Consider the following 13,797-nt stretch of genomic DNA (forward strand, 5'->3'; position numbering starts at 1 on the left):
GTATTATAAATTTGAATAAAATAGTCACCATTACTGCTTTTGAAAAAAAAAACCACCACTTTAAATAGTGAAATTTTGAGGTGCCAGAGGGATGATGATGTCTTAGAAAACAGTGGGAAATGTGAGTCTGAAATTCAGGAGTTAGAAACTGAAGACGGATGCTGCAGCTTTGGGGATGGCCCACTGGGCGGCCGTCAGTGAAGTGTGAGAAACAGGGAGACGGTGGGCCCAGCAGGAGCGGTGAGGCCGAGGCTCCCCTCGGGTGCGGCGGGAGCGGCGGGGAAGGGCGCTTGGAAGGTGTCCAGGGGTGCGTCGGGCCGGGCTCCGCTCCGTCCTGACTCAGACTTGCTCCTTAGGAAGTCAGGTCTTCCTTGGAGCTCGTCAATGCGAGGGGTGGGGAAAGCCGGTTCCTGAGGAGCGTCGGCTTGTTTGTCACGGCTCTGAGCCCTAACCCATCTGACACGAGGCAGACAAGCTCCCTTAGCGGTGGTGAGTGGCAGAGTAGACGCAGCCACAGTCCTCTCGCCGAGCTCCTGGTTTCGGTGTTGCCGTGCTTCCTCTTGTTGCTGTCCACAGAGGCACAGCTTTACAGTCATCAGAACGTCGATGTGTCCCTTGTTTCTGCTTTTTCAACTTTATGATTTTGTATCTGTGTGTGACATAACATATACAGAGCATGTTTTTATGTTCACTGGTCTCTGTGGTTGCCACCACCATGGCTGCATGTGCCTTGATTTTACTTTTTATTACCAGTGGTGCTCCAGTGAAGACTTTGGCCATAGATCAGACATGTTTATTTATTTTTTGAATTGTTTTCTTGAGTCAGGAATGGAGAAGTTAGTCATCATGTCTTTGTTGAGCATAAGGATTAAGAATGTGGGTTTTAGAGAGAAACTTGGCTTGTCGCTTGGTGATCCTTTGGCTTTGGTCATGTTGCTAAGCCACCCTGAGCTCTGGCCCTCAGCAGTGCAGCGGAACACACCGCGTCTGACGTCACAGCTCGAGTGTTTAGTGTCACAGTCTCCATACAGCACTTACCCACGTAACCCGCCAGTACATGGGAGCTACGCTCGATATCCATGACTTTTTGAACATTATCGAGGAATAGGGTCCTCTCGGATGTTTTTTTACAAGAGTATAATTTAGTTTGGCAGACTTCAAAATTTATCCTATGTCCTGAGGTAACCATGATTTGTGTTTTCTAAAGCCAAATGAGAAAGCAGGCATTTGTCTGGTTTTTCCACTGGCATCCTGCTCAGTTTGTGTGTGTGTTTGAGGAGATAAATTGCAGCTTAGATAACTGAGCTGAAAGTAAAGCTCATTTGAAAGACATGCTACAAGCTACAACTGGAGGCAGAGACAACGACCTGATTAATTCTAGATGCCATGACATCTTAGAGGCAGAATTTCTCTGCTAATGCTATTAATACAAGTTGTTGGCCCTCTTAAGTTGTTGGAGCTCCCCCTTTGGAGTGTTATTTGTAGTACATAAGTGACTTGAAAGGAAAACTGTTAGCCATTACAGTTGAAGTTTTCTTTCAAAGACACTGCCCGTTGAAACTGACCCTGACTCTGCTGTCTCCGCGCACGTCTCCTTTCGGGGACCTGATTGCTGGCACTAGTTGACTGTCTTTGTTAGTGGGTTACATTAGTACTTTTGCCTTTGTGTTTTTCTCGTGTGGAATGACCTTTTGGGGCTGCTTCTGAATCTGAATTTCTGTGTCCTCCTTTCTCTAAAGGACTCTTTGTCAGTGTTAAAAAGCAACCTCCTTCCCTGCCTTTTCCCCTAATGGCCTCTTGTATGTCTTTCATGTTAGAACACACTGCTGCAGCAGCTGGGAGTTGCTCCTTTCTCTGAGGGCCCGTGGCCCTTGTACATTCACCCTCAGAGCCTCTCTGTGCTTTCACGCCTCCTGCTCATCTGGCAACATAAAGCCAGCGCTCAGGGTGACCCTGACGTCCCTGAATGCCTCAAAGTTTGGGACAGGTAAGATGACTCCAACAGAAGCCCTACGGAGAAGGCTGCTATTTAAAATTTGTTTGACTGATTTGTAGTTCATCTGCGGCCCTGAGATGGTACTCTGATGATAGGCTTAAAGTGGCAAGGGTGGAGGAGTATGTTTCTGATGGGGGGATTTGGGAGGAGCTGGGGGGCTATTTAAAAAACAGATATACGTAAACTAGGGTCTGGAAACAGAATCTTCCCTTCAGCACATGGAGGATTTGATTGCAGTTATGAGAGAGAACCTGAATCCGGAACATAAACCAGTTTCATCCTGACCTGGTTTTTTGGAAAGAGAGGGAGCAGGGACGCCAACTCTGTCTTGGTTATTTTGCTTTCGACACAAAACCACTTAGAGTGACTTGCAGTCTTTTTTGGATAACTTTTAAAGAATATTTTTACTTGGGGGAAGCTTAGATTAATCATCTAAATCCTCTTTAGATGGACCTGTATTTGCCATTTTTGTTTACATGGTTGGGAGTCTTCAAAGCAGTTAGTTTTCCTAAAAGGCTTTGTTTTCCTCTTTCCCAGTCCATGATCAAATAGCTCTACTGCTGGATTTGAGAAATGATAAACCCCCGTGAATGCCAGACATGCACTCTATTTTTCCTGGTGGAATCTTGCAAGAAGGCCAGAAGGTGGAGGGTAGGGAAGTGGTGAGGGAAACCGTTATTAGAATACAAGCCTGTCTCCTGATGGCCAAAGGCAGGGAAAATAGCTGGCACATTTATTCCTTTTTTGCATGAAAGGTTTTCTCACAAGTTCTCTAAATAGTGTAAATTATGTGTTGCTTTTTAATGCATTGAGTTATTTTCAACTATTACCATGTTGTGATTTTTAACCTGTAGTATGAATTCTCAAAATGAGAAATAATCTGTAGAATCAGATGACAGAGAAAAAGGTAGTTGAAATGTTTCTGTCTACCTGGACTTATTAATTAAAGAAAAAAAAAAGCCACCTTTTGGAGAGCTTGTAGTTCTTTTTCATTGCCAGAAATGGCAGCGTGGGAGTTAACACTGCTGTGGGCACAGTTAATGTTGTTGAAGGGTTGTTGAAAATGCTTTTGTGGCCAAATCTAGCCTTTTTGTAGCCAAGATTTAATTTTTATCTTCACATTACATGTAGCTTCTTGTCTCCCTTAATTTGTTCTCTTCATGCCTGGGTTTAAGAAATCTGCCTTTTCTGGCACTGGACACTGTAACTCTTGGGGGGTGTTCTGACTTTTCCCCACCAGACATATTCTCCTCTCCTCTGTGGTAGGTTTTTGTCGACCATGAAGCAGAATGCCCTGCAAGGGGTGGTGCCCGCTGAGACGGAGGATTTGAACGTGGAGCACTTGCAGCTGCTGCTCCTCATTTTCCACAACTTCTCTGAGAAAGGCCGGCGGGACATCCTGACGCTCTTTGTGCAGATCACCCAGGAGCTGAGTGCCAGCATGGATGCCCAGATGCGCTCTGTGCCTCTCATCCTGGCTCGCCTGCTTTTGATCTTTGATTATCTGCTTCATCAGTACTCCAAAGCCCCCATGTATCTATTTGAGCAGGTACAGAGGAACACGTTCTTTTTGCTTTACAGCTGTTCCTGAGATCTTTGTTATTCTCAAATTATCACGTCCCAAACCAAAGTGACCTGTTCACTTGCAGTTTCGGGTGTCCATTGTGGTGTGTTTAAGCACCCTGAGGAGGACGCCTGGGACTTCGTCTCTCTAAACACTTTATGTTCAGCCAGAAGCGATACACGTGCATTTATTTCATTGGTTGTGTTTGCTGAGATTGGATCATAGGTTCTGTTCACAGGTGTCCTTCTTTGAACTGCCCCACTGTACGTGTGTCGAGCACAGCGCTGTGAGTGTCAGGCCTCAGTTAGTTTACTAGTGGTTCAGTGATGGTCGAGCAGTACATTTTATGGATTAGTAAATTGCTTTGTTTCAGGGAACCAAAATGAGAATGGGAGGGCCGTTTAAGGATTATTACAGGCAGTGTTTCTGACCATGCTTCATTACACACTGTTCCCTTTATACTCTGGCAAAAAGGTGCTTCCCAAAAGAAGTCACAGAAAAATCTAAAATTTTATTTTGGTTAAGTTTCCCAGACTTTGCTGTGTCAATCTGATATCATGCCTGGAGTGAGAAGCAGAATGTTGACTGTGTCTCTTTCTTAATTTGAATCTTTGTGTTTTAAAAGGTGCAGCATAACCTGCTTAGTCCTCCTTTTGGGTGGGCAAGTGGATCCCAGGACAGCAGCAGCCGCCGGACGACCACCCCTCTCTATCATGGGTTCAAAGAAGTAGAAGAAAACTGGTCTAAGCATTTTTCATCAGGTCAGAAAGAAGACTGTCGATAAGAAACTTCCTGATTCTCATGGGAGGGGCTGAATTTGGAGGTTGGGGCATCCTTGAGAACTTTTGGTCATTGGTATAGTCTGAGATACCTATGGATTCAAAACTCTTGGTGGAAACAGACCCTCACATATCCCACGTTTTTTTAAAAGCAAAAAAACATCTGAGATGTGAGGAGTTGGAATCCTCTGCTCCTAGTGTGCCGTATGTATATTCTTGCCACTCTGGGTGACAGCGTTCAGATTTCTCTTAGGGACATGGTTCTTACCGAGAGGCTGGTTTCTTTGGGTCCTGGTCTTCAGACAGCGGGAGCTTTGGTTTCTCCCCAGTGTTTCGCACATGGCAGTGGTCCCTGCTTTTAGTAAGGCTCCTCTCACGCGCATTGCACGTGTTTGCTGCATCTGAGGGTCGTTAAGTATAAAGTGTATTTGGTGGACGTGCTCATCAAGCCCTAACTGAGTTATCGTCACTGGGGTCTCTTAGTGGTTGGCCCCTTTGATACGGGGGAGGCAGCATTTAAGACTACCAGTCTCATGATAGTTCTGTCGATTCGTGTGATGATCATAGAACAGAAGTTAACTCCTGGAACAGAAGTTGTCAACTGGGGGAGACGTATTTGGTTGTCACAGCTGGGAGGCCGCTGCTGGCCATCGGGGGATGGGAGCCGGGATGGTGCTCAGCATCGTGTTGTGCAGAGGGTAGTTCCCCTCAGCAGAGAGTCCTCTGGCCCAGAGTGTCAGTGGGTCATGCCAAGCGTGGGAAACCCTGGTCCAAAGTGTCGTTTTGCTTTTCGTACTTGTTTGACTTAAGAGTGGAACCGTTCTTTCAGTAAGCACATTGCTTTTCAGATGCCGTCCCGCAACCCAGATTCTACTGTGTCCTGTCCCCAGAAGCCTCAGAGGATGATTTGAACCGACTTGATTCTGTGGTACCCAGAATTTAAAAATCCCATTTTGCATGTGGGTTAGGTGGTGTCCACCAAAATCAGGCTATTAGGAGGAAAGGGAATGATGTAACTTTCTGTAAGGAGTGAATTTAGTCTGTATTAGGATTTGAGCTTTTTCTAAAAGGAAAATGTTTTGAGATTTATTTGCTGGGCTCCAATTTGGCAGTAGGGGATGTCCTTCCTGGCAATTGACATCTCTGACAGATTATTTCTAAAGCTGTCTGTGTTAGCGTTTTCACAGGCAGCTATTTTAATGGACAAAATAGTTGTTTCAGTCTAATGCCTGCACTTGTGTGCTCACAATATAATCCATAAGCTGAGTTGGTCCATGAGGGGGACTCTAGCTGCAGTGAGACATTAATAACTGTTTGGAATGAGCTGTTTGTCAGTCCTGAGGTTAAGTGGTAGTGTATGGGTAGTAGGAAAAAATATTTCACAAAATAAGAGAAAACGATTGTCTGTCTTGATATTAGGCCTGTGATGTCCTCTTCTCCAAGCTCGTCAAGTATGATGAGCTGTACACTGCATTGACGTCCCTGCTGGCAGCTGGGTCCCAGCTTGATACAGTCAGGAGGAAGGAAAACAAGAATGTAACAGCCCTGGTAAGACCATGGCAGCCTGGGCTAATTATGAAGGGTTTGGCATGTGTCTGACTATTGGGGAGCAGTCTACCAGGAATTTCCTTCTGGGATCTAGTCAGCCTTTTTGGCTTTTCTTTTTGGTTAACATTGAGAGGAATGTGACTTTGAGAGGAAGGGTCACCTCAGTTCTTATCTCCTGATGTACCTCCTGAGTGCTGGTTGATATATGATATTGGAAGTGGCCCCATGAATGTGTCTCGTACCTGTAGGATTCATAACAGCAGTTAAGACCACAGAAAGGGCCTGCTGAAGGCAGTGTCTTGCTCTCTTTCAGTCACTTGGTAAATTACTGGGGAGCCAGGGACTGAGAATTGCTTTCTTGGCCTGTGAAATGTACAGAATGTGGGACAGATTTTATATGTATGTAAAAAGTGTGTTTTACCCTTTTCTGCTTTGGGTATATTCCCTGGGAAGACCCAGTGAGCTGACTTAAGAGCCAAATCTCAGTTGAAAATTGGGACTGCACCCTGTTCTGCTTTAAAAATTATATTGATATTTGGATCAGTTTTTATTGTTAGGGAGATCTTGAAAGAGTAAAGTCGCTTAGTGGTGTCCGCATCTTTGCAACCCCGTGGACTGTAGCCTACCAGGCTCCTCCATCCATGGGATCTCCATGGGAGATCTTGAGGCAGTACCAAAAGCTCCTGCCTCTGAGATTGCTGTTTTTGCTTCTTGTAGGAAGCCTGTGCCCTTCAATATTACTTCTTGATACTGTGGAGGATCCTGGGCATTTTGCCACCATCGAAAACTTACATGAACCAGTTGGCCATGAACTCGCCAGAGATGAGTGAATGTGACATCCTGCACACCCTGCGGTGGTCGTCCCGCCTCCGGATCAGTTCCTATGTCAACTGGATAAAGGTACCGCTGAGCCTGCTGCTGTGGGGTAGTCAGTCAGCAGGGTCTAATTCGGGAAACTTAATTTAAGTTTAAGGCTGAGGGGGACGCCTCAGACCCTGCCTGTTTTGCTCTCCTGAACACTTTTTTCTTGCTGTAAATAGGACCACCTTATCAAACAGGGAATGAAGGCTGAACATGCTGGTTCTCTCCTAGAACTGGCATCTAGCAAGTGCAGCTCCGTGAAATATGACGTTGACATTGTAGAGGAGTACTTTGCCCGACAGGTATGTGAGTTTGGGGTCCGTAACGACAGAACTTGGCTTACGCTGCGGGGTTTTTTTTTGCCACAACTAACTAAGATCTTGGGTATCTTTTAAAGATCTCGTCCTTCTGTAGCATCGACTGTACCACCATCTTGCAGCTGCATGAAATTCCCAGCCTGCAGTCCATCTACACCCTGGACGCTGCTGTCTCCAAGGTCCAGGTCTCTCTGGACGAGCACTTCTCTAAGGTGGCCGCCGAGACCGACCCGCAGAAGTCCTCTGAGGTCACCAAGAACCTGCTGCCCGCCACGCTGCAGCTCATTGACACCTACGCCTCTTTCACCAGGTGGGCGGGCCATCTGCCCAGAGATGTCGGAGATGGGGAAAGTAAATGCTTGGGTGGTTTACTTTCCTGTGTAAATATTTTCTAGCATTTTTCTTGTATGGTGCAGAGAGGTAATGCAGTTTTTCCAAACACTATATTTCCCGTTATTCACTGAGGTGAAGCTCTTTAAACCTCATGGGACATAGGCAGAGAAGACATTTTCTTACTATTTATCTGTTTGGCTGGGTCGGGTCGGGTCTTAGTTGCAGCCCTCGGGGTCGTCCTGTGTCATGGGGGGTCTTTGGCTGCGGCCTGCGGGCTCCCCACTTGCAGCGTGTGGGCTCTCTGGTTGTGGTGCAGGGCTTAGTTGCCCTTTGCCACGTGGGGTCTTAGTTCCCTGACCAGGGATCAAACCCTCGTCTCTTGCATTGCCAGGCAGATTCTTAACCACTAGACCACCAGGGACTTTGAAATCCTGAGAAAAACCTTTTCTTAATGAGTTAGAGAGTATTTTGAAACCCAGTCCTTCTATAATAAACATTGCAAATTGCACACCCTGTGGACTTCCTTTGTTTGTTTTGCATAGTGTTTAAATATTTTAGAATTCACTTTCAGTGCATAAAAATCGGTAGTTTATTCTCCATTCACAAGACGTCTGGCTTTTCTTCCATTGGAAGGACTGGCAGAACTGCCTGTCTCCGTGTGACGGAGCACACGCTGCTGAGGACTGGCTCCTTCCCCTCTGCTGTTCTGACCCGGCCCCTTTGCGCTCGCTTACTTTCTCTGGTCCCTGGAGGACTTCACTCTTCAGTTCCTGTTTTATGGGACGTTGTTGCTGAGGGACTTGGATCATTGTAAAACTTAACGTGTCTTTTAGTGTGAATGCCTTGCAGTAGACAGAAGACTGTTGCTTGAGGCAAAATTTTTGGACGGATGTGAGCAGTAAACTTGAGTAGCAGCGATGAGTGCACACTATGGGCCAGTTAGGTGTTCGGGCGTGGTGGGTTCAGCAGTTAGCAACGCTGTGAGTCACTGCCCTTTGAGAGTGTCTAGGCTGTAATCGGCCCATTCCTGATATTACACGTTCCCGGGCAGATAACTTTGGGAAGTGTTGTTTGTTTGTTTAAGAAAAAATAATACTTCTCAGAGCCTGTGATATGTACAGTGCCTGAGGCCAGGACAAGTAGGGTAGATAATGTTTTGTGAGCATTTCCAAGGATGGCATGTTCTTTGGGAAGTAATTACCCTTTGGCATTCTTAGGAGACCCAAAGGGGCAGGCACTGGCAGCTGCACTTAGAGGATCAGGAAACGGAGCTGCAGGTCTTCCATTTGCCTGGGGTTGCTTTTTTTTCCTAACCAGAATGTCACTAGGTTCCTTCAGCTTTGACATAGTTCCTTCTTTTTTCCTCCAGAGCCTATTTGCTACAGAACTTTAATGAGGAGGGATCCACTGAAAAGCCTTCCCAGGAGAAGTTGCACGGCTTTGCTGCTGTTTTGGCCATTGGCTCTAGTAGGTGCAAGGCGAACACTCTGGGTAAGTGAGCGAGCTTCTGGATAAGACTGCAGACCGCTGTGGCTGGTAGTGCTGTTTCTCCCTTGCTGCCTGTTGACTGCATTTACCATTTATTGGGATCTTCCTGTGTGTCGAACACTGACATAGGTTTATCTGTTCTGATCTTTGCAGTAATCCTGTGAGGTAAGTTTTATCATCATCCTCCATTACTCATTAGGAAACTGAGACTTAGGTTATTTGCCCATATCCTACATTTTGCAAGTGGCAGAGCTGGAATCCAAGCCAAGATTAGTTGGTTCCAAGGTGTTAAGCTCTTTGACTGTTGGAAAGATCTTTGTTCTCCTTTCCATTTATAGAGATTAGGAAGACTATTGAGCTACTGCTTCATGCTTGGGAAAACTTCTTCCTTGTGTTAGGAATGGTCTGGTAGAAATTTGGGATGGGAAATCAGAAGGACTTGAGCGGGATTGGCGTTAAGTGTAATAGTTATCCTTTAAAATGTACAGGCATTTGTATATTCCTGCATTTCACGGTTTAAGTACCCTTTTAATGTTCAGATAGTCTCACTTGTAGAAATTTAATTTCATTACTTCGTTGACTACTGTTCTTGATGTGCATTAATGTTCCCTGCCCTCAATATCTGTTTCGGAGAAAAGAGATGGAAGTGCTGCCTGTCCGTAGAGGGTCTAGATGTTGAATAGTGACTTGCAGTGACTTGCTGTCCCTTTGCATCTTTTTTCAGTTGTCTTCTTTACTCGCAAGGTTAGAAAGTGAATATGATGGGGAGTGAAAATCTTATAATTGAGATCGTTAGTTGTTAAGCAGTTAGTAGTTTCTTGGACATGGTGCTGCTATTCAAATATGCTTCTAAGCTCTCTTAACTAATTATTTTGACAACCTGGGCTGTAGTGTGTTTCTCTCTGCATTGGGGTTGGCTTTTAAAATGCTGTGTGGTGTTCTCTCTCTCTCTCTCTTGTGGTGATTCCTTGTCCTTTCTGTTGCCTCCAGGTCCAACGCTGGTTCAGAATCTACCATCATCAGTTCAGACTGTGTGTGAATCCTGGAACAACATCAGCACCAACGAGTTTCCCAACATTGGGTCCTGGGTGAGTGTCCGTCTGCCTGGGAGTAGAACTTCGGAGCCCTGTTTGGTTTCTGTGTTCTGTTCGTATTCTTTAGGCTTAACTGGCTGCCAGGAGATCTTAACCTGCTGCAGTATTTGCTGTGGCTGAACCCGTAGTCAAGTCCTTGAATTACCCAAATGCTACTCGTGATCATTTTGCCAAGAATAAGAAGTATGTTATTGTGTTATAGGATAACCACTTTATTACAGTGGAGTCTTGAGCAGTACAGGGCTGTGAACGGCATGTGCCCATTTACACACTATTGTTTTCACTAAGTCTGGGCTGCAGTACTAAATGATCTGTGGTTGGTTGAATCCACGGATGTGGAACTGCACGTATGGAGGGCTGACTGTAACGTTATACATGGATTTTCGACTGCATGGACGGTCAACACCCCAACCCCTGTGGTATTCGAGGGTCAACTGCTAGGACCTTCAGGTTCTTCATCTGTTAAATACTGGGAGGTGAAGATCAAGGATATTAAATATAAAGTGCCTAGCACATTCTCTGGCACGTGAATTGTCAGTAAATGTTAACTGTTTCCTTTCCCTTTTAGGTTATATGTCAAGAACCTGCTCCTTCTGTCATCATTTTATGGGGTAGCATTTAAGTTCTCTAGGCTTTCAGAAGACTGTTGTGTCTTCTGTCAGTTCCCTTGATCTTCCTGTGTGCTGCCCTCAGGTTAACCTCTGTTAACAGATTATTGTCTTATTACAGTTCTTGGGAAAAACAAGTGTTATAATCTTATTATCCTTGCTTTGTAATTGTGACCTCTATTTACATCACCCGGAGCTGTAGTGCAAGGATAATTAAGATATTTGTAATGGGGAACCAGATACATTGTGAAATCCTGATCTTTCCCAGTTATTAGAGGCAAACAAGCATAGTTTTAATATTAAATATAATATATCTTAATTATTTGAAAAGTGGTATTGGGTGTCTTAAACTTTGTAGTAACTAAATTTTAGCTCAACTTTAACTTTTCTGTTTAAAAGATCTTATCTCCTTGTGGCCGTGCCGGCTGCCCCTTGCTGTGTGGGCTTCCCTCTAGTTGCAGCGAGGGGGACGGCCCTTTGTTGCGGCGCGCAGGCTCCTCATTGCGGTCACTTTGATGGAGTGATGGAGCGGGCTCTAGGGCACGCGGGCCTCAGGAGCTGGGGTTCCCAGGCCCTCGAGCACAGGCTCAGTAGTGGCACCGCACGGGCCGAGCTGCTCCAGGGCGTGTGGGGCCCTCCTGGACTAGGGGTCGAACCAGTGTGCGCTGCACCGCGAGGCGGACACTAAGCCGCTGAGCCGCCAGTGGTTTAAGATTTTAACTCAACTTGTACTAACTAAAGTTTGCTAACTGCTTCCTTCACTCCACTCCACTCTCCTTCCCGGGGTGACTCAGTGTATACTGAATAGAGTCCTAGTCTATGAACCCCAGTGGGGCCTTGGATTTTCTCTTTGCTCGTGTAAGCATCTGGAGACGGGTGGTCTCTCCATTTATGTCTGCTTTGCCTCCTTGCAGCGCAACGCCTTCGCCAATGACACCGTCCCTTCCGAGAGCTACATCAGTGCTGTGCAGGCTGCCCACCTGGGGACGCTCTGTGGCCAGAGTCTGCCCCTGGCTGCGTCCCTGAAGCACACGCTCCTCTCCCTGGTCAGGCTGACTGGAGACCTCATCGTGTGAGTACCGGCTGCATAGCCCTGCATGCTCTCCAGGCCTGTGCTCTGTCATAGCCGCAGGAAGACGGTGAGAGTTAGGTTAACTGCAGGATAGTGCTGCTTGTGCCTGCTTCTGCAGCAGAGAGCGCCTGGGCTTTAGAGTGTGAGTGTCTCCGTGGAAGGGTTTTGAACGTAGATGTGGAGGGCTCCAGAGGACCTCCCCATCTTTATGTGTAGTGTGTTTCAGAAAAAGCACGCTGGCTTTAAATCATATTGTGACGTGGAGGTGCTCTGGGTTTAAGTTTCCAGATGACGATGACGTATTTGAAGTCATGCTTCTCCAGGTTCATGTGGAACTTAGATACTGCCGCCGTGGGGACTAGGGCAGGCTTCCGGTACATAGATCACGAGTAAAGTCCTGTATCTCATTGCCTTAAAAGTGATCCAGATTCCTGCCAGTTCTTCTAGAAAGGTTGTCTTAGAGGGTTACTAGCTTAGGTTGCAGTAAATTTTCTTTTCTGAATATTACAGAATACATCTTATGTAATTAATTTAACATTTTAATAAGTTGATTTTGCAAATGGAAATGATTTTAACTTCTGATACAGTGATGAGAAAGGAGACCATGAAGTTGCATGACTGTGCCTGTTTGAAAAACAACTGTCCAAGGAAAAAAGCCCTTCCCAATACATGATTGGCTTGCCCTCTCCTCCCCTTGCAGCTGTTCAGAGGAGTATATTCACTGATTTCATTCTGTTTTCTTTGCTGAAGTTGGTCCGATGAGATGAACCCGCCACAGGTAATCCGGACACTGCTCCCCCTTCTTCTGGAGTCGAGCACTGAGAGTGTGGCTGAGATCAGTAGCAACTCCCTGGAGCGCGTCCTGGGCCCCGCGGAGTCTGATGAGTTCTTGGCTCGTGTGTATGAGAAGCTCATCACTGGCTGCTACAACATTCTGGCCAACCACGCGGATCCCAATAGGTGAGCCCGCCTGGGGAGCAGCGTCCGCTTCCTGTGACCGCCTGCTGCTCTCAGTGAGATACACCAGCACTTGCTTCTCTCTCATTCATTAACAGCCTACGATTGTGCCTTTTTAAAAATTTAATTCTGGTTCTGCTGGTTGCACTGGGTCTTCGCTGCTGCGCATGGGCTTTGGTGTGAGGACTTCCGTTGCGGTGACGTCTCGCGGTGGAGCACGGGGATTTCAGGAGCTGTGTCTCTCAGGCTTAGTTGGCCCGAGGGATGTGGGACCTTAGTGCCCAGACCAGGGACTGAGCACGTGCCCCCTGCGTTGGCAGGTGCCTCCTTACCCCGGGGCCACCAGCGAGGTCCCTGTTGTGCTTTTTCACAGAAAGTTCTGTGCTTGTGTGTGTCTTGCATTCTTGAGGACACATAGGAAGACTTGTTTGGAATCCTCTTCTGTGATTCATTCTTAGGGATGAGCGTGCTGTCCTGGATGTGGTACTGTCTGCAAAGGAGTTTGATGCAGTTTCTAACATTTTTGTGACTGTGTGTGTGAGATAGGTGTTCTGTGGCGTAAAGGTGATCTCATTGCGTTGTTTGACCATGCTGGCCATGTTGATGTAGGCGAGTCTTAAAAGAGCAGTTGAGTAAGTTAGTTTTATCCCACTGAGAACTATAAAGATGAAGGGTGCCAGGAATTGTGATTTCCCGCCTTCTTCTTGTCCAGCAGTCCAGGTTTTCGTGAGGGACTGTTTTTTTTCCTCTCTCCCCACTTCTCTTTTGTCACCCCTCCCCGCCTGCCAAGGCAGGAGACGTGGATTCGATCCCTGGGTCAGGAAGATCCCCTGGAGGAGGACATGGCAACCCACTCCAGTGCTCTTGCCTGGAGAATCCCCTGGACAGAGGAGCCCAGTGGGCTGCAGCCCATGGGCTCGCAGAGAAAAGTGACGTAGCATGCCTGCACGTCGCACTTCCTTTACGCCCTCTCTCCACCTCCAGTCCTCCCCTCCTTTCCCTCCTCTTCCTGATAGTTTGAGATAACAGCTCTGCTTCTTTGAACTCTTAGCTACTGACTACATCACTTATTTTAGATTTTAGGAATTTTTTGTTTTATTGCAGTTTTAATTCCTCATTTATTTAGCACCTGCTGTATGCTTACTCCTTGGAAGGAAAGTTATGACCAACCTAGATAGCA

At 46.5% G+C, this 13,797-nt stretch overlaps 1 protein-coding gene across 5 annotated transcripts in view; it reads left to right on the forward strand.

Moving 5' to 3' along the window:
• UBR4 (ubiquitin protein ligase E3 component n-recognin 4) overlaps positions 1-13,797 on the forward strand; it is a 136,845-nt gene that overhangs the window by 33,573 nt on the left and 89,475 nt on the right. For all 5 annotated transcript variants that reach the window (XM_061395037.1, XM_061395067.1, XM_061395058.1 and 2 more), the window contains exons 18-29: positions 1,818-1,987; positions 3,263-3,545; positions 4,186-4,321; positions 5,188-5,267; positions 5,759-5,887; positions 6,605-6,787; positions 6,928-7,050; positions 7,146-7,375; positions 8,768-8,889; positions 9,877-9,974; positions 11,503-11,660; positions 12,411-12,620. In XM_061395037.1, coding sequence (XP_061251021.1) covers positions 1,818-1,987; positions 3,263-3,545; positions 4,186-4,321; positions 5,188-5,267; positions 5,759-5,887; positions 6,605-6,787; positions 6,928-7,050; positions 7,146-7,375; positions 8,768-8,889; positions 9,877-9,974; positions 11,503-11,660; positions 12,411-12,620 — 1,922 coding nt within the window. The remainder of the gene's footprint in view (positions 1-1,817; positions 1,988-3,262; positions 3,546-4,185; positions 4,322-5,187; positions 5,268-5,758; positions 5,888-6,604; positions 6,788-6,927; positions 7,051-7,145; positions 7,376-8,767; positions 8,890-9,876; positions 9,975-11,502; positions 11,661-12,410; positions 12,621-13,797) is intronic.

Source organism: Bos javanicus, chromosome 2 (genome assembly GCF_032452875.1).
Source record: "Bos javanicus breed banteng chromosome 2, ARS-OSU_banteng_1.0, whole genome shotgun sequence".
NCBI classification, from domain to species: Eukaryota; Metazoa; Chordata; class Mammalia; order Artiodactyla; family Bovidae; genus Bos; species Bos javanicus.